The sequence below is a fragment of the Leptonychotes weddellii genome, chromosome 4 (genome assembly GCF_054177405.1).
Source record: "Leptonychotes weddellii isolate Sample4059 chromosome 4, ASM5417740v2, whole genome shotgun sequence".
Taxonomy (NCBI): Eukaryota; Metazoa; Chordata; class Mammalia; order Carnivora; family Phocidae; genus Leptonychotes; species Leptonychotes weddellii.
In genome coordinates, this window is record NC_138372.1 from 37,372,218 (window position 1) to 37,395,931 (window position 23,714).

A 23,714-nucleotide genomic window follows, 5' to 3' on the forward strand; every position below is an offset into this window, starting at 1 on the left:
TTAGAAAAATACCAAAGCAGCCACATCCAAGATTCCTCATCACGAAATGAAGGGATCCTTGAGTTAGTATCTTGGCTTTATTTAAAAAGAACTTTCAAGGAAAATGTCCTGTTTTCTAGAAATCACACAAGTTAATGAAAATTATAAACTCATCCCCATCCTTCCACACCCCATGAAGTGCAACAGAGGTAATGAAAATAGAATTTAAACAAATACATAAAAACTCTTAGCTATATTAAAAAGAGTAAAATTTATTTTAGCAATCCAAGTCAGGTATACGACTTAAGAAGTAACTTAAGTATTAAAGCTGTTAAGTATTAGCAAAATGAATACATTTGCATCTGTTTCACATAAAATACAGAGTAAAAAATAAAAATACCACTAACTTATGAATACTTATTTAAAAACCCCAAAGCATATATAAAGACATGTACTTATACTAGTATATCTATACCTGAAGAATTATTAAAGAGAACAAGGGGAATTTTAAATATTTCAGTAATCTTACAAAAATGCTATTTTAACTGATTTTAAAAATTCTACAGACTAATCCAAAACTAGAAATAATCTAGAAAACATTCATTATGTTGGCCTAATTCTCAAAACGGAAGTTATAGGAGTATTCTTTTCTTTTTTAAGATTTTATTTATTTATTTGAGAGACAAAGAGAGATCAGAAGCAGTGGAGAGGGGTAGAGGGAGAAGCAGACCCCCCTGCTGAGCTGGGAGCCCAATGAGGAACTCCAGGGTTCCGGGATCATGACCCGAGTTAAAGGCAGATGTTCGACCGACTGAGCCACCCAGGTGCCCCTATAGGAGTATTCTTTTTTTTTTATGGTATGTTAATCACCATACATTACACATCATTAGTTTTTGATGTAGTGTTCCATGATTCATTGTTTGCGTATAACACCCAGTGACCCATGCAGAACGTGCCCTCTTTAATACCCATCACCAGGCCAACCCTTCCCCCCACCCCCTCCCCTCTAGAACCCTCAGCTGACAATGGACTCTGAGGAGTATTCTTAATATAAAAAAAGTATCAACTATAGAGCAAGATGTTTAGGTCAAAGAACAGAAAGGAAGTCTATTAAACTAGGTGGGTGTTAGAAATCCTCACCAACAGCCTGCCTTTATTTCCCAATCATATGCTTCCCAGCATGTTCTAAGAGCATTATCGCTAGGAAAAGAATGTTGAGCTCATGTATCTAATTTTATTTCTACCCAAAATAAGTCATCCCTCTTCATCTAAGAAAAAAAAAAAACCCCTAAGTGATTAAAATGAAACAAAAAAAGGACAATTACTATGATTACTGAACATTTACTGATAAAGTATAAACAAGTGGGAGTTTCTTTTGCATGAGAGTGGCATGAACAAGTATGAACTTTATGGAAAAGTCTGACTCTGTGTGAACCTACCATGCTCCCAATCCTTTCTGTGTAGGGCTTCTGGGTGTGTCTTGTCCTATTTTTAATTCATGTACAAAACTGAAGTTTATTCATTTCTATGGTCAACAGCTTCCTTAAATTTATCTCCATGTAATAATATATTATTAAATATAGTGAAAGAAATTTTCCACAGTACAATTTCTTAGCTTAAGGAGTTTACAATAGAGGCTGGAAGATACTGGAATCATACACACTATACTAGCACAAGAAGGTAACATACTGGACATATCATCTAAGTAAATACACACTCCTCTGGGAGTTCCAACATAGGAAAGATGAATATAGACTAGGAGACAGAGAAGGAAAACTTTTATTTAGAGAAGTGGTGGGATTTGAGCTGGGCTTTAAGGCATGGGCAGAATTCACATAAGCAGGGAGGTAGGGAACATTCTAGATCACAACAACAGATATAAGCATAGGAATAAGAAAGAGAATGTGTATGGCACAGTTTAGAGGCAGCCAATAAAAAAACAAGTAGTACAAGAGGAGGATTTGTATCTCATCTTTTTTTCCTACCTCCAATATACCCATGAGATAGGACATCCTCTCATCATTAACAGTGGCAGTGGGCAGCAGTCAAGATTTTTCACAGCTGAGAGTCATGATACTAAAATTGGTTTAGGAAGAAGGGCAAGAAGAGGATGGCAAGAAGAGCACTTATGATCTGATTTCAAAATTTCAGATGTTAGGTAAAAGGGTGGCAATAAGGAGAAAGAAAACACTGACAGAAATAGGAAAGTCCAAAACTGAAGCCAATTTTATTTTCAACAAAATGAGACTCATTTTAGATACACTGACTTTGCAATGAGAAACACTAAAATGTCTAATTGGAGATGTGAGATTAAAAAGTAGAGGGCTTGATAAATATTTGGTAGTCACCAGCATATGGATGACAGGGGGTATGAAAAAGGAAGGAAACAAGGTGGAGGCATGTATCAGTCAATCCCTGACAAAGGCAACAGAAGCAAAGGGTCTGACAGGCAGGAGAATATCTGAGAGAACAAAATTCAAGAAAGCAGGAACCAATGCAGGAAAGACCAATGGATCTGGCCTTAAGATTATTATTGGTTCTGGGAAGAAAAATTAAAGCATGGGTAAACAGCAGACTAAAGAGGATTACTTGAAAGGATAGGAAGAGGAAAAAATGGCCACATAAAAAAAGAAAAAGAAAAGAAAAAACAGATTGGTAGCTAACATGCCAGTAATAACAGAAAAAACAAAAAACAAAAAGGTATTTTCAAATTGGTGAGTCCTGTGTGCAGATAGCCCTAAGTAAAGGCAGAAGTCAGAGAAGGAAGAGCTGGAGGATAGATAATAAGGAGATGATAGGGTATAGAATTCTACTACTAATCAGAACATTTATTCAACTTTTACCTGGTACCAATCACTCTCTGAGGCACTGTAACTGCATTATCTCACTTTATTCCTATAGCAACTCTAAGTATTTGGTATTTTTATTATTCCATATTACAGAATAGAGAGCTAATGTATAGGGTGGTTAAATTACTTACTTAGGATTACAAACCTTGTAAGAGTCAGAACTAGAATCTGAATTCAAGTTTGTCAGATACCATGTTGTTCCTACAAACTTCTATGCAACACTGAAGCAAAGCACACAGAAGAGTGAATTCCTAATTTGTTCACTTTCAGAAGAAAAACTTTAATAAATTTGTATATAGGCAGTTTAAGGTAGGAAAGAATGTGGGTCTCCCTTCTCCCCTTAACAAACAAACAAACAAACAAAAGTCCAAACCATATACCTTTGAGATAGAATGGCCTTTTATAGCTTTTTCCCCTTGGATCACTTTGGGCCTAATTTCTCCATAGAACTTGAGGAACTAGCAGAATACCTCATATGCGTTAACAGTGATCATTTCAGGAAAAAAGTTGAAGTTACCTGCTGGTTTGTTTTTCAAGAAAAAATCTTGAACTTAAAGTTTTCAAGATCGTAGTTCATAGGAATATAGATAGGAAACAAAAATTTAGAAATTAATTATATAGCAGATTATTTCTAACTTACCTGTATTAGGACTAAAGACTACAGATACAAAACAAAAAAGAACTAGTCTTTTGGCACTTTGGTTGCATCTAAAATTTGGTTTCTGTGCTTGAGATATGAGCTCATATAATTACTATCTATGACTTTATAAATATGGATAAAAGCAAGAACACTCAGAAAAGCCAAGTTTGGATTAGGCAGACACTCACTAATAGGTCAGAATTCCCTTACTTTTCTCCTGATGATGTCTTCATTATGGCATTTCTCAATAGCACCTACATTAGAAAGTCGGGTCAGAAAGCACTGAAGTTCTTTGATTTTGCGATTAATTAATAACTCCAGTAAACTGCCTTTTGCCAGAGAAATTAGAAAATAAAGCACTAGGACTTAAGAGTTACTTACAGATTTTAATTATCCATGTTATTCCTTAGTCTGTGCCTCATTACCAATGGGTAAATCAGAGTTAATCAATAGGTAATGAAATCTACTTATTACCATGTGCTTCAGAAAACTGAGAATAATCACTAAAATGAAAAGTGTTAATTACATGTAGATGTTACTTATCCATGTCATTCTTAGTCTAGTGTCTCATTATCATGTATAATACAGAGATACCTGTATTGGGGTGGAATGAGTCATGAATCTACTAATACAAAGCTTTAATCGATTGTTATCTTTTCAACAAATTTATGTTCAAACATTACAAACTGGTCTGTACTCTGCATGCTCCACGATGCCTTTTATTTACAGCACCCAATACAGAAAAATTAAATAGACTCCCTCTGCTAATTATACATTTTGGATTTAGCAAAGCTTAAGATTTAACATATACCTTACCATCACCACTAAGTGAAAAAGGACAAAAAAAAAAAAAATCTTGACTGATAAAAAACTTCTAAAATTGTAAGAAATCAAATATTCAAGGATAGCCCATTTAGCCTGAAAGAACAATATAAATTTCAGTGTTGTTCTAAAACAGCCTTTTAAATTCACATTCTCAAAAGATGCAGTAGGGAAAAACCAACAGGTAGATGTACATAAATAACAAAATACTGTCCATTGCAAAAACCTGCATACTTTGAAACACTATCTGGCTAAATTTAGAAGCTGTCCAGTATTTTATCAGTAACTGTATCTATCTCTTCAGATTGAGGAAACTTTTATAGATTATTTTATCTTCCATTCTTAAGCTATTTTCAGCAATAATTGCTTAAGTCTGTGTCTCTTTTCATTTCCTAAGCTCAAAAACTGCACAAAAATAATGTAACTGAGGTAACCACCCCCCATTTCACTACCACAAAGGGAAATATATTAGTGATGATCTCTTGACTTTTCCATCACCTTTAGGAAAATTCCAGTATATATAATAAATGTAGTAATCTAATAAAATAGCCAACTTGTAACAAGAAGTCTCTGGCTTCTTCCTCAATCTCTCAGTAAATCATTCTCTCCACCCAGGCACAGTACATCTCAGACTATCTCTGGTGTATGTCCTACATCAAAACAAAACAATGGATCTACCAATTTAGAGCTTTCATTCATTTAAAACTATCAGCACAAGCAAGAAAATCGAACATACAAGTAACATGTTTTAAAAGGCCCATCCATATGCTTTTACTGGCAACTGACAACAGTGCTTCTACATCCAACCTCCTGTATGTGCTGGTATAACATTCAGGAAACAGTGCCCCAATAACATGGTAACATGCAATATTTACTGCTCTAAATGCAACACTGCTCAATTTTCTATATTTTTAATTTTGAAATACCCCTTTTTATATCATTTCTCAATCAGAAACTGAGGTTTTATTACCTTTTCTATTTGTAAAATGAAGGTACATAATGCAGCACTTAGTGAAAATGAATTAAATCTCATTATGCTAAAGTTTAAGATAGCCTGGCTACTAAGCAACTTACAAAATGCTATTTTAAATTGTTTCATATCATTTCCCATCCTATCAGTATTATAGTATTATGAGAAACAGCCCTTTAAAAACACTAGGTCTCCTTAGCTAACAAAATTTCACATTCGTAAAAAGCAATTTGTGTTTTGATGATGATGATGATGGTGATGATGATCTCACTCATTTAATTTTATTGGTGTAATAATATTTACATCGTAAGTCATTCAAACTTACCTTTAATGATATAATATGTAGGTAAATATTATCTTAAAAATACTTTCAAAACTAGAAATTTATGCTAAAAATACTGCTTTCTCATTGTAGTATAATCTTTGCAGGCCAGAATTCAGAGAAAAACTATCATTTTGCAAAAGGCAAATATTTATATCACATAAATAACAGGTATTCCCTTGACCTACTCATCAATACCACAACCATCACATGGTAAATGACCCTATATATTTAAAATGAATCCTCCTAAATCAGAAATAGAATACTGAATTTTACAGTTCACTTACCTGAACCTCGCTTGTCCTCTGTTTAATAGTATCTTCTTTCTCCTTAAGGTCCTGTTCCACATTATTCTTTTCCCTAGAAGACCAGCAAACAATGCAAGAATATTTGAGAACATCAGCTACAGCTGGTATGGTTATCCATCCTCCTAACCCTGAATCGCTTTTTAAATACATAATGAAACATTCAATTTTTAAGTGAAGGGCAGAGTTTCCACCCTCTTTTAATTATTTATGGAATAGAAATCAATATAAGCCGTTTGTAAAAAAAAAATTGCTTTCTCACTAAAATGTGGTGAAAAGAGAATAGATTAAAAAAGGAAGAGGAGAAAAATAATCAATGAAACACTCAGGTTGCACTGATCTCACTGTTGCTATGGAAATGATGTCCAATGAAAATTGCTGGTGAAAAAAAGGAGGGGTTGCATCAGCTCTGTAAGCTTAACCCTTAAGTACCATGTCAAATCAAATGAAAATGGCTAATAGAAATAGTCAACAATATTAAGGAAAAGGACATTTAATGAAGTGTTAATTTCCCCTTAAATCACTGGTGTGTACCACTTTTAGAATGAAACAACATAGAAGAAATGGATAAGACTGTCAATACACAGTCCATTTGCTCCATCAAATACCGCTCTGCTCAAAAAAACTATTTTAGGACCACTTATCAATTCCAGTTGATCAAATACATAAAACAGTGTATACTAAGTAAAAAAAGAATTGCATTAGCATTTATCTCTTTCTATACTCTTCAGATCAAACATACTAGGATCACTGGTAGTCTGAGATACCATTATCTAAATTCTTACATGCTTCCATCAGAGCTAGATTCCTAATGAATGAGTCCTAAGCAACCTTAGATTCAGAATTACAATATAAAGCTATTTCTTTTGATGTAATAAATTTAACTGCTTGTACTGAAATCACACACACACACACACACACACTGACTTGCTCTCTTCCTTTTTTCTTTTCTTTTCTACAAAATGAGAGAAAAATCCATAGAACTCTGCAGCAATACATTTTTGGGTGGGGGTAAAGGTAAAAGAAGGCAACATGAAGAAGGGGGGATGGCATTCAAGAAGTCCTCCAGACTAGTACTGTAGAGTTTCTCCTTAGAGCTTCAAGACTATTATTTCAGTTTCATCCCAGACATCACCAAAACATAAGCTCAGGCTCCATTAAGCTGTAGCATAAAGGCAAGTGGGAAAATTAGACCAGAGGAGATACTTAGGGGACAACTTAATGCTATATTTATATTTCTCGACCCTTTTTGAGGTGATATTTTAAATGTAGACAAAAATCAACTGTTTTGGATATGCAGGCACAATGTTCTTAAGATTTGTAAGGACAAAAAAAAGCCCAAGAATAAAAGCTATTTGTATACTGTTACTTTTAAATACCTGAGATGGCCAAGGAGCTCACTAACCATTTGTCAGATGGGTCGCAATGTGGGTCGTGATGTTGCAGAGATTTTATTTTATTTATTTATTTTTTTTAAGAGTATTTTTTTTTTTTTAAAGATTTTATTTATTTATTTGAGACAGAGAGAGCACATGAGAGGGGGGAGGGTCAGAGGGAGAAGCAGGCTCCCTGCCGAGCAGGGAGCCCGATGCGGGACTCGATCCAGGGACTCCAGGATCATGACCTGAGCCGAAGGCAGTCGCTTAACCAACTGAGCCACCCAGGCGCCCGTTGCAGAGATTTTAAACAGTCCCTTACCATGCGAATCATTGTTGCAGCCCATTCCTCCCATACCTCAATCTACTTATTATGCAAAGGTCATCCCCCACTTCCCTTATAAAATCAGATAAAATAAAAAAATAGAAATCACAGGAAGAAAAATCTAAATATACCACACAAATTCTGCAAGCTCAATCTTGGAAATTTTTCCTTTCCTCCTTAAGTGAGCAGAAGAGTGTTTTCTCCTGCTGCAGCATGTCAGAGATAAGTCACATGAAAAACTAGCCCCCTTCCCCAACCCCAAATTCTCAGAAGCATTCCACACAGGGTGAGTATCAATTTCTGACAGCAGCTAATAACAAAAATAGAAAACATCACACAGTATCATAGATCAGCACGGCACACACTAATGTGCATGTTTGTATTCAGCCCCTTCTGCTTCTCTGTTAACTGCTGTTACTGACAGTGTCTGCTCAAAGATCAAGTGTGCAGCAGGAAAACAGGGCTGCAAGAAAGCAGTGAGCTAACAACGCAGCCAAGACAGAAGAGTAAGAGAGCTAAAAAAAATAAAAAGGAAGCTTGCTTGGTGAAAAAGGAAAACAGATTACAAAGGACTGTCAGCTCAACCCAGCAAATACAGTCTGTGTTTTGGTAAAATGGAGGAAGCTTAGAAAGTACAGATTCCGCTTCATAATTTTGGGTGTGGGAGTGAGGGTAGCAGTAGTGATATCTCCAAACATATCCCAAAGTCCATTTCCAACTAAACAAAATATGAGAGTGTCAGACATTAATTCTCATAGTACTGAGGTCAATTAAATTTAACTTTTGACCCACTTTTATCTAGTAAAATTCTGGCCTCATAATAATTCCTTTATTATCAAAACCAAGTAGTATAAGAGAAAATGTGTAAATGTGTAAATTACTAAAGAGAAAATGTGTAAAAAAAAAAAATCAGTTATATTACCTTCTATTAAAACCATCACAATTGAAAATCTGTCCTACAAATCAAACTAAAAATCAAATTATTTTCTCATATTTCTCATTAACTTAGATTATAATTTCAGGGATGCCAAATTGTTATTCTGTGATATTCCATTGACTCTTCTTCTTTTCTTTTTTTACTTAAATACAATTAGCCAACATATAATACATCATTAGTTTCAGATGTAGAGTCCATAGACTTTTTTTTTTTAAAGATTTTATTTATTTATTTGAGAGAGAGAGAATGAGAGAGAGCACATGAGAGGCGGGAGGGTCAGAGGGAGAAGCAGGCTCCCTGCCGAGCAGGGAGCCCGATGCGGGACTTGATCCAGGAACTCCAGGATCATGACCTGAGCCGAAGGCAGTCGCTTAATTGAGCCACCCAGGCACCCGAGTCCATAGACTTTTAACCTCTATAGCTATCCTTCTCATTTCGGGCAAGTACATTTAGGTGCTTGAAGATGCTTAGGTGCAAGAGAATGGGACCTGGGTCATATTTCTTACATTCTCCTTTCTTTCAAATAACGTATATTTTTCTACAGGTGATGGATGCATAACTATACAAAGCATTCTGTTTAACATTAATAATTCAAAAACTTAATTCTTTTTTTTTAAGATTTTATTTATTTATTTGACAGAGAGACACAGAGAGAGAGGGAACACAAGCAGGGAGAGAGAAGCAGGCTTCCTGTGGAGCAGGGAGCCCAATGCAGGGCTCGATCCCAGGACCCTGGGATCATGACCCGAGCTGAAGGCAGACGCTTAACCGACTGAGCCACCCAGTCACCCCTCAAAAACTTAATTCTTTTCAAGATTCTGTGCCACAATAAAAAATATTTATATGCGGTTTTCCAAGGAGCCCACCAATATATGTGGGTAAAACAGATTTAAGATATATTTCAAAAATAGGTGTGTGAGCATTTTGCCCAAAGCACTACTCATCTTGGATGACAGGAAAGCTATTGCCTTCAGCTTAGAAACTTCCAGAAGGGAAAAGAAATGATCATACATACCTTCTATCTTAGACTATCTCTGTGACCCTATTCACTCCCAAGATTCTAGCACATCCTAAAAAACCCACAAATACCAATGCTTTAAATAAAGAAAGGCTGGGGATAAGGCTCCCTAGGTTCCAAAAGCTGCTGGTTCTGATTCGGTGGAACCTAGTATGTAAACCAGCAAGAAAAGCAAAACCCAAGCTAGGCTTTCAGAAGCCTAAAGTTGATAACTGCATAAACCTACTATGAAGTAGTCAAAGCTATTCACAAGGACAGTCAGGCTCAGGGACCCAAGTCCATGAAGTTCACTTTCATTTCCCCAGGCTCTGTTTATGGGAAGAAGCGAGTGAGCGATCTGTCTTAATTTTGACAGAATACCAACATCATCAGAAAAACAGGTTTAAGTCACCTTCAAAGCCCTTCCCAGAAACATAGTTTTAGGTTTTTTTTTCTGAATATAAATATCCATTATTTTCCAACCATAGAGCAATAAAAAGAGAAACAAGTTAGAAACCAAAAACCAGTTAGTTAGAAACTCATGAAGAGGGACGCCTGGGTGGCCCAGTCAGTTAAGCATCTGCCTTTGGCTCAGGTTATGATCCCAGGGTCCTGGGATCGAATCCCGTATTGGGGTCCTTGCTCAGCAGGGAGCCTGCTTCTCCCTCTGCCTGCCGTTCCCCCTGCTTGTGCTCTCTCTGACAAATAAATAAATAAAATCTTAAAAAGAAAAAAAGAAACTCATGAAGGTGTATTTTTCAACCCTGAAACTTATTTATAAAAATCTTTTTGGGCACATTTGGGGATCTTATTATTAAGTAGCTTAACTGCCAAAATCTCTCTATCAAGCAAACACAGAAAAGCAAGCTATTCTCATTAGTCTTGTTATTATTCTCATTACTACAATAGTCTTTTTTTTTTTAAAGATTTTATTTATTTATTTGACAGAGAGACACAGCGAGAGAGGGAACACAAGCAGGGGGAGTGGGAGAGGGAGAAGCAGGCTTCCCACGGAGCAGGGAGCCCAATGCGGGGCTCGATCCCAGGACCCTAGGACCATGAGCCGAGCTGAAGGCAGATGCTTAAGGACTGAGCCACCCAGGCACCCCACTACGATAGTCTTTAGTAAAGCATCTAGGTCTTACAGAGAACAAGAAAATGGGACTAAAAACTGGAGACTCAGATTCTAATCTGGCTCTGCCATGAAACAGCTGTTTTTTTACTCTGATGATCACATAACTTTCAGAGCCTCAGTCTTAATTTTCATTATGCAGATGCTAATATCTTTACCATCTTAAGATTTGCAAGGTAAAATGTACAAGATGTCACGTAATTAGGAAAAAAGCAGGCTTTGAGCCTATGCTGTGCTTGCTTTTTGCTGATAACATTAACATTACTTATAATTTTAAATAACACTGATGGAGTAATTTTTAATTTTGTTAAAAGGAATTATGGGTTGCAATAAAATTTAGAACACACTGATCTAATGCATAGAATATATAATGTAATCACTGAAATTTCTGCCCCCAAATCTTGCTTAATATTCAAATAACAATTCTCTACCTTTAGAAACTCATTATATGGTTTTCAAAGCATAAGATTTGGTGTAAAATAGCCCAGAATTCAAATACTGACTCCATCACAGGGCATCTTACTTAAATCACTGTAGTAACAGTTATTTGTTCTGGCTGACCCTCCCTTCTCCTAGGACCCAGAAATCCTTTTGGGAGACTGCTCCTCTCTTTCTCCCTTACCTATCACCTTTCTGCCTGAACAAGTCAAGTAGAAGATGCCATCTTTTTACAGAGTCAACCTCTCTGAGCAATCACTGGCCAGGGATTGGCTCCTGACCAAAGCTTAACCAGTCACATTCCACCAACTCACCATCACAGGGATTAATTCAAGACAAGGCAGTCAGGATCTTTATCTAGGATGCCTTTATTTGGAACTAATAGAAAACTATTATTACCACTATACTATCTACTATTACTATCATTACAACTAATAATAATAATTATAATAATATTATTATAATTATGGAAACTGGCACTTATTAAACATTTACTACATAATAGGTGTTATGTGATAAGCACTTTACATGGATTATCTCATTCATTCTCAGGAAGAATTATTCCTGTGAAATGATGAAGACGGGCAAATGTGAGTCCAGGTGCTGGGGATATTTGTTGTCCCTGCCTAATGAATAATAAAATTTTCACATAAAAAGCTGAGGTGAGGTCCTCTTTCTGCCATCTTTCCGTCCCGCCATAACAGTGCGCATGAATGTCCTGGCAGATGCTCTCAAGAGCATTAACAATGCTGAGAAGAGAGGCAAACGCCAGGTTCTTATTAGGCTGTGCTCCAAAGTCATCGTCCAGTTTCTCACTGTGATGATGAAGCATGGTTACACTGGCGAATTTGAAATCATTGATGATCACAGAATGGGGAAAATTGTTGTGAACCTCACGGGCAGGTTAAACAAGTGTGGAGTGATCAGCCCCAGATTTGATGTACAATAGAAAGATCTAGAAAAATGGCAGAATAACCTGCTTCCGTCCCGCCAGTTTGGTTTCATTATACTGACAACCTCAGCTGGCATCATGGACCATGAAGAAGCAAGACAAAAACACACAGGAGGGAAGATCCTGGGATTCTTTTTCTAGGGAGATGTAATACATACATGCAAATAAAATGCCTCAATGGACAAAAAAAAACCAAAAAAGCTGAGGTGAAAGGCAAGCAGACAAGAGAATCCTGGTAGGGCTTTAGGCTCTGGCTCCTTTCCCCCCTGATGATGGTTAACTTTATGCATTAACTTGGCTAGGCCATGGTACCCAGGTATTTGGTTAAACAGGTATTTGATGTTGCTGTAGAGATTTTTTTTTTTAAATATTTATTTATTTAGAGTTGGGGAAGGGCAGAGGGAGTGAATTTTCAAACAGACTCCCCAGTGAGTCTGGGAGCGTGGAGCCGGACAGGGTGCTTGATCCCACAACCCATGAGACCATGACCTGAACCAAAACCAAGAGTCAGACACTCAACCAACTGAGCCACCGAGGCAGGTGTAGAGATACTTTTTTAGATGAAATTAACATTTAAATCAGTAGACTTTGAGTAAAATAAATTACTCATCATAGTATGAATGGGCTTCACCCAATTAGTTTAAGGCCTTAAGAGAAAAAAAAAAACCTGAGGGTCCCCAAGGAAGAGAGAATTCTATGTCCAAACTGTGTTTGGACTTGAGCTACAACATCAACTCTTCCCTGAGTCTCCAACCTACTGGCCTGTCCTACACATTTCAGACTTGCCAGCTCCCACAATTGTGTGAGCCAATTCCTTAAAATAAATTGAATATAGTATCTACTTCATATATCATATGGGGGGATTGCTACAAGGAGTGAAAAAGAAAATACACAACAAAACTCAATAATACATCCCTATAGAACTTTAAGACCTATCTACTGATTCAATAAACAAATACTGAATCTTACTATATACTTGTTACTGTGCTACACTTTAGGGCTACAAAAAACAATGAGGTAGGTACCTGCCATTAAGAAACGCAGAATTCAATGTATATGAAGGGTTTGGCAGAAAAATATAAAAAGATAATCACAATGCAGTGTACTGGGTGCCAGAACGGGCAAGCACAAGTTGCTGTGGGAACACAGTACATGGGTACCTGACTCTCCCTGGAGAGGGTCAGAAAAGGCTTGCTTGGTATCAGTGAAGGCAGGTTCATTAACCACAAGATAAGCTGTAAAGATAGTAAGTGGTATGTTTATCAAGAGAAATTACTCCAGCCTGGGCATGCTTTGTGAAGGAGGTGAGACTTCAGCTAAGCCTTGAAGGAAATAATGAATGTCAGATAGAAAAGTGGCATTTCAAAATGAAGGAGAACTTATGCAAGAAAGCACACAACAGCAGATTAAGAGGCAGACTAAGAAGAAACCTTCTCAAATTTGATAAAACACACTAATCTACAATCCAAGAAGCTCAACAAATTCCAAGCAGGAAAACCCAGAGAACCACACTGAGACACATTATAATGAAACTGCTGAAAGACAGAATCTTGAAAGCAGTAAGAAAGACTAGTCACATACAAAGGATCTTCAATAAGATTATCAGTAGATTTCTTAGCAAAAACTTTGATGGCCAGAAGGCAGTGGGATGATATATGTAAGTGTTAAAAAAAAAAAAAGAAAAAAGAAAACACTATCTGGCAAAACTGTCCTTCCAAAATGAGAGAGAAGTTAAGATAGTCCCAGATAAACAATGGCTGAGTGACTTCCTCACCATTAGACCTGTGCTACAAGAAATGCTAAAGTGAATCCTTCAGGTTGAAATGAAAGGATGCTACTAGATAGTAACTCGAAGCCATATGAAAATATAAAGATCTCCAATGAAGATACATGGGCAAGAACAAAAACCAGTATTATTGTAATTTTGGTTTGCAACTTCCCTTTAAATTTTCTACAGGATTTAAAAGACAAACACATAAAAAATAATTATATATCTGTTAGTAGATACAGAATGTATAAAGATATGATTTATGACATCAGTAACAAAATGGAGGGGACAGAACTTATAGGAGTAGAATTTTATATGTGATTAAAGTTAAGTTGCTATCAAGTCCAATTAAATCATTCAGCTTGGGAAGATGAAAAAATTCTGGAGATGAATAGTGGTAATAGTTGTACAAGAACATGAATGTACTTAAGGACACCGAATTACATGATTAAAAATGGCTAAAATAGTAAATGTGCTATGTATATTTTATCACAATAAAAAAATAATGAAAAAGAAGAAAGCACAGAGGTGAGAAAATTCTAGATAGATTAAATATCTAGGATAGAAAGTTCATGTGTGATAAATGAAGCTGGAATTGACAGGCGGGGATACTCACCACTATACTAACGAGGACCGGCTCTATGAAGCTGGAATTGAAAATCAAGGTAGGATAATAAAAGAATTTCAGTACTAGGTAAAGACATAGTCTTTTAATATACAGGAAAGGAGAGTCCCTAAAGGTTTCTGAGCTGTGCTTTTTTGAACTCTGAAAGGCATTATTTAGCAACATAACTCTTCTTTTTCTGCTGACTTCTGCTCCGTAGAAGAAGAGAGGAAGTAGAGGCTCTTATTGCTCAGAAAACTGATGACAACTGCTAGAAAGGCAATAGAACACTCTGACTCTGCTTATCTTGAGAACTGTCAGAAGTCTTGAGCTAGAGTAGAGTAACAACTATAGACAGTTGAGAAGAAAATCTTGACTTGTACTTAAACCAGCCTTTTGGTTTTAAAGTTAGACAGCCTTTCACTCTAAGAATTCACAGTGACTTGATAAAAACTTGAGTTAAAGTTTGAGAGTAAAGACATTGATTTGTACCTTTAAGTATTTAATTTCTCTAAAAGTTGCCTTAAATATATAATCTCTATATGACTGTATATTATTTCATTCTTTTGACAGTTATTGAATATCTACTAAATGCCAAAGAAGACTGATGTTGGACCCCTACCGATAGTTTGCTGGGGAAACAAACATAGCCATTAATCATAAAACAGTAAGACAGATGCTGTAACAGTTTAAGTGCATATGGTTCTACGGGAATAACTAAACTTCTTAATTCTGCAAAGCTGACTGTTTTAACAAGTTTTATTTTTTAAAAATAACTCAAGAGAATGTATTCACAGGCAAAAATTACTGAAAAGAAACTCTAGCTGGGATCAAGGAAAACACAAACTTTGGGGTGTTGCTCACACAGCTGCTGCCCTGTCAGTGGCAGAATCCAAAATTTGATGGTTCATTTTTTAAAAGGAGAAATAAAAGCTTATTCTGCAAACCCCAAATAATTAATTTATTCTATGTATCTGACAGGACAAAAGGAGATGAAAAAAGTAAAAGAAAAGAAATGTAAAACAAGGCCTTAATTTTCCTAATTATAAAACAGGGGTAATAAAGTTGATAAGAAGGACTAATTTATATTACATCTAGAAAGACTTCAGCACAATGCCCAGCACACATTAAGTGCTTAATAAATGTCAGCTATTATTATTACCATTATACTATTTACTAGTATAAAAGTACAATATTTACTGGCTTTTTAAAAGTTGCAATCAAGCATCCACAGTGATGGCAGTTAGGACTTAAATATGTGGGTAGAAACTGACTCCTATCCTTCAGGAGCTGAAATTTCTTGGTAGTTATTTTTGTTTCCCAAAGACAGACTTTAACACATCTTAAAAATTATTGCTCTCTTAAAAGAGGTAAGAGCCCCTTAGTAAGCTACCAGTGCCACAAAATAATAAAAGCAAATATAATTTTTATAGAATATAAATGACCGAGACCAGGGGCGCCTGGCTGGCTCAGTGGTTAGGCGTCTGCCTTCAGCTCGGGTCATGATCCCTGCCCAGCGGGAAGCCTGCTTCTCCCTCTCCCGCTCCCCCTGTTTGTGTTCCCTCTCTCATTGTTTCTCTCTCTCCCTGTCAAATAAATAAATAAAATCTTTAAAAATAAAAAATAATCGGAGGGGGAGACGAACCATGAGAGACTATGGACTCTGAGAAACAAACTGAGGGTTCTAGAGGGGAGGGGGATGGGGGCATGGGTTAGCCTGGTGATGGGTATTAAAGAGGGCACATACTGCATGGAGCACTGGGTGTTATATGCAAACAATGAATCATGGAACACTACATCAAAAACTAATGATGTAATGTATGGTGATTAACATAACAGAATAAAAAAAAAAGAAAAACAAATAAATATAAACCAGCTCATGCCTGAGTGGAAAGTTCACAATTTCAAAATTTTTGAAGTCCTAAAATAATGAAAAAAGTATACAGGGAGAGTGAGTGTGCAAAAATAATAAATAAATAAATAAATAAATAAATAAATAAATAAATAAATAAAATAAATGACTGAGACCAGAGCAATCCAACAGAAATACAATGTAAGCCACATACATAATTTTAAACGATCGAACTGCCAGATATTAAAAAGTAAAAAGAAACAAGTGAAATTTATTATATGTTTTACTTAATCCAGTATAGCCAAAATATTTACATTCTTTTTTGAAATCCAATATAGTTTACACTAACAGCACATCTTAATTAGGATTAGCCATATTTTAAGTGCTCAATAGCCAGATGTGGCTAGTGGCTACTGTATTAGATAGTGCAGACTCAAACTTTAGCAGGGAGGGTTTCAAATAAGGGAAGTCTCCCTAAACAAAGGTTTTAAATGCTGAGCCATGCACTGTGTGTGAAAATTAATTAGATTGACTCATTACCAACAAAAGCACACTACAACCTAGAGCTTCAATTATTCAATCAGTCTCACTACTGTTGAGGTAGTCACGATTGAGATCTGATACTACCACAGATCTTTACAGGGCCAAAAACAGGTCAGGTCGGATCATATAAGCAAAAGAGCTCCAGATTCAATGGTATAAGCAATGCTCTCTTCAGAGCTAATGGTTTCTAATGGTATGTGAACAGAACCAAACCCCCAAAACATAAATTTTTTAAAAGTTCAAACTGTATGCTAATGCTGCCTTAAATAGGTTTTTCAAAAAATCAGTTCCTAAATATGACTGAAATAGATATCTATATATTTAGGAACACAAATTCTGGCTCCCTGGCTACATAGTTCCAGTATCCCTTTAACCAGGGAAAGAGTGTTCGTTCAGTTACTGGAACCAGTGTGTGCTGAGCACCTATTCAGTAAAGTGCTAAGCTGGTTGTTGGAGATGATGATGACGACGACGATGACAACGACTATGAATGTATACTGAGAATTTATCATGTTCCAAGAAAGATATTAAGCATTTTACATATTAGTCATATTTCCATTTCACAGATGAAGAAACTGAGGCACAGATAGTTAAGTTACTTAGGCTAAGTCATGTCAGGACTAGGCAATCTGGTTGGAAAGCCATGCTCTGAAATAATATACTATATTGCCTCATTAGAAATAAGAAACAGTCTGTGCTATCACACATGGCTCAGAATTTACTAGAAGAAGAAATATAATTCAGTATTGTAAGCATTCTGAGAGAAGGAAATTGAATGCTCTCTGAGCTGAGGTAGATACCAAGGAAAGCTTCTTAGAAAAGAAGACTTATCTATTTTTCATCTGAAAAATCAAGATAAAACTACTTATCCTTAGGTGATGTTGCAAGAATCAAATAAGAGAAATTATATAAAGCAGGCATAGCAAAATATCTAATAACTATTATTGTTAATTATCTATCCCGTTTACTGGCCCAAGACCAGGATAACAAACTGGCCTGACAGGATGTAGCTTTTACTTCCTGATGTACTTGATAAAAGGACAGAGACAGGAAGGAAGTAGTAGCTGATAGAAGACAAATATTAACTCCTGCCTCAGCACAATTCACTACCACTATGCTATCTTAGTGACTGAAGCAAGTCTTGACTTTTCACTGTCAAGAACTTCTCTATTTGAGACATTTTAGTTTCAGAGCAAGTATTCTTAAAAATGGATCCATGGAGGGCGCCTGGGTGGCTCAGTCGTTAAGCGTCTGCCTTCGGCTCAGGTCATGATCCTAGGGTCCTGGGATCGAGTCCCACATCGGGCTCCCTGCTCGGCAGGAAGCCTGCTTCTCGCTCTCCCACTCCCCCTGCTTGTGTTCCTGCTCTCGCTATCTCTCTCTCTGTCAAATAAATAAATAAAATCTTTAAAAAAAAAAAAATGGATCCATGGATAGTTTTTAAGGGTCTGGGAACTCCTGAAATAAATACAAAATGGTGTACATGGATACACATGTTCTTTTGGAGAGGGGAGGGGCCTAAAAGCCTTCATCAGATTCTCAGAGGAATCCCTAACACAAAAATAGGTCGTCAAAATATGAAAAATCAGCCCATATTAATACTTAATGTCCCTGGGAGGATTAAAAATCCTTTTGTCTATAAAATCCTCTTCTACAGTCTTGGAAATAAGCTATTATTCAGAAGATCTTTTGTCTTTTCATCCTTTAATACATGGCTTCTAATCTGCCATAAACTTGACAGGAATTGAGTCTGGGAAATATTCTAATATTTATAATATACTTTGATTGATTCATTCAACCAACTAACCTATACTGAGATTCTGTGGTGTCAGGTACTGTGTGCATTAACTTCTAGACCTATCCAAGTGAATAAGACATAGGCACTGCCCTAAAGGAGTTCAAATTAAAATGAAGACCACAATAAAATATGGTGAGTACTATCACAAAGGAATAAAGTTTCTAGAAGTAGAAAGAAAAAAGCAATTAGCAATCAAGATTTCAGTGAGGTTTGACAAGGCAGATGATGTTTAAGCTGGGTCTTAAAGTGTAAGTAAAAATTTACAAGGTAAAAGGTATGCTCGGACAAAGGGGAACAACAGGATGAGAAGCAAAGAGTAAAAATGTGTGGCATGTTGACAGGAGAGGTCCACCCAACCACATGGCTTGAGAGAAGGGATAAAACCAAAATGTAGAGCACTATGCTCAACTTGAGAGTGCAAAAGGAAACACATGGTGTCTGCTCTCAAGGAGCCTGATGGTGCCCTAGAAGAAAAGTATTCTCCTTTACTGTGGGAGATGGCTAAGACAAAAGAATGGTCAGGAAGCCAAAGGAGAACCATGAAAGAAGAGACTTTATGTCATGCTCAGAAAAGTGAGCTGGATCCAGTTGGGGATAGGAAATCACTAAGGGATCAGAGTTGTATTTTATACATCACTTGGAGGTGCAAAGGAAGGAAGGAGAGACACAAAGCACAGAGTCAATTAGAAGGTTACAACAGTAATCCAGAGAAGAGGTAAAGGGTTAGTAAAACTAAGACAGAAATAATAGTACAGATAGGACAGATTTCAACAATACTGAAAGTTATTTTCTCATCTATTATATAAGCTAAGCATTAAGGATAGAACAGTGAACAAGCAAATAGTCCTTATGCTTAAGAAGTACATTGGCTAGTGAGAGATCCAAATAAAAGAGATGATTATAATAAAGTATGATAAATGCTATGACCACTATAAATATTAAAATTAGTTAAGATTTGGTTAGTATGAGGGTTGGGAGGTAAACAAGTCATAGAAGGCTCCCCCCGCCCAGAGGAAATGATGTCTAAGGTGAGATCTGAAAGATCAGAAGGAGGTGATCAGGCAAAGGAGATGCAAAGGTAGGAATGATTTCAAGAAATATTTCAAAGATAGAAGAATACAGATAAGAGGAAGAAAAATCTCAGATTTCTAGCGTGAGTGACTAGATGAATGGTGACATCACTGAGAAAAGCAAATAAATGAGACAAGGATAGTGGTCAGGGGAAGATTGGGAAATCATGTCTACTGGACATTCTCTAGAAGGCAAATGAAAAATATAGGTCTTAGGCTCAAGTAGGAGATCCAGTATTTGAAAAGATTATGACATCCCAACTATATTTTAAGTAAATGGTCTTTTTTTGGACAAAAAGACTAGCATTTACAACTTGGAATGGACAGAAAATGTAATTTCTTGAACAGCAATGTTGTGATTGTGCTAAAGTCCACAGCTGCAGCCTACTCTCTGCTGGCTCCACATCATGGTTCAGAAGGCTTTAAAAACACAGAGTCCGAAGAGGCTCCCTTGGTAAAGGCTTCTTTTTAAAAATTTGTGTGAGTGGTGACAGCCTGACACGCATTTCACTCAAGCGCAATGAGGATAATGCTAAACTAATACATGCAGCATGCCACCAGGATATGTGGCGTCACCATGGGTCGGGGCATATCCAAGTACAAGAGGGGCTACATCTAGACAGTTTATCCTTCACCCATTTTTTCTGCACGCATCCTGAGGTAAGCCAATTTTAAATGTTTGTTTTGAGTAAACCAGTTATGACAATTGATACTAACAAACTGAACTAGAAGCCATTTGGATAGGTTTTAAATTTGTTTTTTCATTTTTCGTTTTTAATACAAATGCCTGAATGTGCTCAGTTGTCAAGCTGTATGCATGAAAAACTGGCCAGCCCAGTGAATTAATCATTAGCAAATGGAACTACAAGGAGTCCACTAATTGCTTCCTGATCATTAAGGTAGTACAAATATTTATATTATAAAACTGATACATAGCTTGATCTTTAAGGGACAGGGCCACCAGGCAATACATGCAGATTTTGTGTGTATGGCCAGAACACACTTTTGACATGCAATTTTGCTATCTAGAAACAGAATGAGTAAATGAACTTTTTTGGGGGGGCAGGGGGAGGAAGAGGTAAGTAAAAGATTCAGTCTGATTCTTCTAATTCTTCTGGGGGCAGGAGGAAGGTGTTAAAAGTAGGTCATTCTGCAGTATTATCTGTACAAGTTCTTCACAGTTGACTTGTCCACCTCCAACAATATCCACTTCTCTGATCATTTCATCTACTTCTTCATCTGTAAGTTTGTCATGACATGACATAGTTCTGCCACACTGATTAACCATTGCCATCCTTATCAAACACCCATCGTAATGCCTCACCAATTTCTTCTTCACTGTCTGTATCTTTCATTTTTCTAGTCATCAGAGTCAAAAATTCCGGGAAATCAATGGTGCCATTACCATAAGTCTCCACCCTGTTGATCATATCCTGCAATTTGGCTTCTGTTGGGTTCTGACCCAGTGACTTCATGACAGTCCAAGTTCCTTTGTTGTGATGATACCATCACCATCTTTGTCAAATAGGGAAAAAGCTTCCCTGAACTCAGCAATCTGTTCTTCGGTCAGCTGATCAGCCACAGTGCGAACGAAGGGAGACAGAGCAGAGGGAGTGAGAGTGGCTGCCCCAGCGCAGGGGCTGGAACAGCAGACGGAGGTGGCGCTGCTGCTGCGGTTTGGTGCACGCTCAGTGCTGTGTCGCTGTCACCCCCAACTGCCAGTAACAAATGGCACCATGCCCACGAGGCTCCCAGCACCACTGCCCTGGTATTACAACTACTGCTTTTCCTTAAGTTAAAAATATCATGCTAATTTAACCTGATGGACAGAATTAAATTCCTATATAGAAAATGTTGAAGAAATTATATTAAAAATTTAAAGAAAAAAATGACAAAAAGGCATCCTGCCTCAAGCTCTCAGTGTCTTAAATATTTTCAACTAGAAAACAACTTCATGAACCAGAGATAGAAACGTCTCATTTTCTGACTAGTGACAAAGAACATTCTTTACCCAACTAACTCTTGAGGTTATATATATTGCTTTTCTTATCTCTTGATTTTCAATGGTCAAAACAAAGTATTATTCTAAGAAACATACTCTTTTCTTTATTATGCTTTTCTGTATTTTCAAAATGGTTACAAGTATGCATTATAACGATCATCAAGAGGGGAAAAATAAATTTGTAAAGCACCATATTCATTACATACTCATTATAATTCCATATTATTTATTGTTTATTTGTAGATTTGGTCCCTGGACTGAAATTACATATCTTCATCTAAAAACCAGCAAATAAGAAGGGGCTAATCTAGGGGTGCCTGGGTAGCTCAGTCAGTTAAGCATCTGCCTTCAGTTCAGGTCATGATCCCAGGGTCCTTTGCTAGAGTCTCACATCGGGCTCCTTGCTCAGCCTGCTTTTCCCTCTGCCTGCAGCTCCCCCTGCTCGTTCTCTCCTCTTTCTCTGTCTCTCTAGCAAATAAATAAATAAAATCTTTAAAGGGTGAGGGGCTAATCTTTTGTCAGATAGCAATTTAGTAAAAGCCATAAGCAAAATCTGTTTAAATTCTTTTTTCCTGTTTCATAGTTACACTTATTACATCCTGATATATTAATAAAAAATTCAAAGGCTGAAGAGTAATACTATGGCACAGAAAAAATTATTATTCACAATAACAAAAACCGAGATTTATAATGTAGTATCTTGAAGAGTTGGTGATATAGTGACCTAACACAACCATTTACAAAAGTGAATTTTAACAACCATAATTTTAGCATGGGTTGATGAGTTTCATTATGACATTACTGGGGTTGACAGATGATGGAAGTTTGCCTACACTGTAGATCTCATCTAAAATAAAAGCCTGGGGAAAATATTTTCACAAATGCCAAATCATGTATAAGTGTTTTACACATTTATACAGTATGACTACAACCTAAAACCTAACAAGGTTTTGGAGCTCTATGATTTTCTTAATAAGAGAGTCACAAAATGTTAGATATGTTTTTATGTTTAAGTTGTGATTCACTATAGAAGACTGTCACTAGTATAACTTAACATTATGGTTATTAGAAGTTAGTGAAAGCTCAGTTTACCAAAATGTAACTAATATTAAAAATGTCTGCACTGGCAAGAACACTTTATGTATGATGCTCTATTTCCTATTAAAGCTCAGTACAAAAACATTTCATATGTTAATTACTGTTGGAAGTCAAGCAAGTCCTAGAATATTGGGCATATCTGCGAGAGGCACAGAAGACAAGTATTTTCAAATCTAGCTATTATTCAATGTATATTACACGTAAGGCAAGCAAAAATGTTAATGGACCATATATAGACCATATGAAAAGTCTACACACCATTATAGACTCAATAATGAAATGTTTACTTCTTCTATTCTGAACCGAAGTAAAAAATCTTTAAATCTTAATGAGAGGCAGATATGTAATAGAAAGAATGCAGAACTATAACTTAACACAACTGGCTTTGGGGCGCCATACAGCACTGTTGCCGACTTGATGTGTGATTGAGTTTTTTTCATGAGTAAGGAAAAAATTGGACTATATAATCCCCAAGAGTTTTGTTTCTGTTTTTGTTTTTTACTTTCTGTGATGCCAAGAGTAGAGGCTTTATGTAAATAGACAAAGGCCAATTTTTGAGCAGGAAATAAAAATATGACAGAACTTAGAAGGCAGATAACCTCAAAACTAAAGAAAAACAACAAAAAAGAAAACACAAACAAAAAAACTACACAATGACATTGTGCCCAGACTTATGTTATAGAATTTCAGGTCATATTGTTCAGAGAGAGAGATGATACTAAGGCTAATCACTGAAATTACTGTGGATTTGCGGCAAAGAAGTAAAACTCTCACTTTTTGAAGATGATATGATACTTTATGTGGAAAACCCAAAAGACTCCACCCCAAAACTGCTAGAACTCATACAGGAATTCAGTAAAGTGGCAGGATATAAAATCAATGCACAGAAATCAGTGGCATTCCTATACATCAACAAGACAGAAGAAAGAGAAATT

The 23,714-nt window shown here is 36.5% G+C and overlaps 1 protein-coding gene and 2 pseudogenes across 6 annotated transcripts in view; 1 reads left to right on the plus strand and 2 right to left on the minus strand.

The window, feature by feature from the left end:
• Positions 1-23,714, minus strand: part of EPS15 (epidermal growth factor receptor pathway substrate 15) — a 138,508-nt gene that overhangs the window by 48,646 nt on the left and 66,148 nt on the right. For all 6 annotated transcript variants that reach the window (XM_081816902.1, XM_081816900.1, XM_081816899.1 and 3 more), the window contains one exon: positions 5,870-5,942. In XM_081816902.1, coding sequence (XP_081673028.1) covers positions 5,870-5,942 — 73 coding nt within the window. The remainder of the gene's footprint in view (positions 1-5,869; positions 5,943-23,714) is intronic.
• Positions 7,272-12,220, plus strand: LOC102748647 (small ribosomal subunit protein uS8 pseudogene; annotated as a pseudogene).
• LOC145721265 (uncharacterized) lies at positions 18,848-23,706 on the minus strand (annotated as a pseudogene).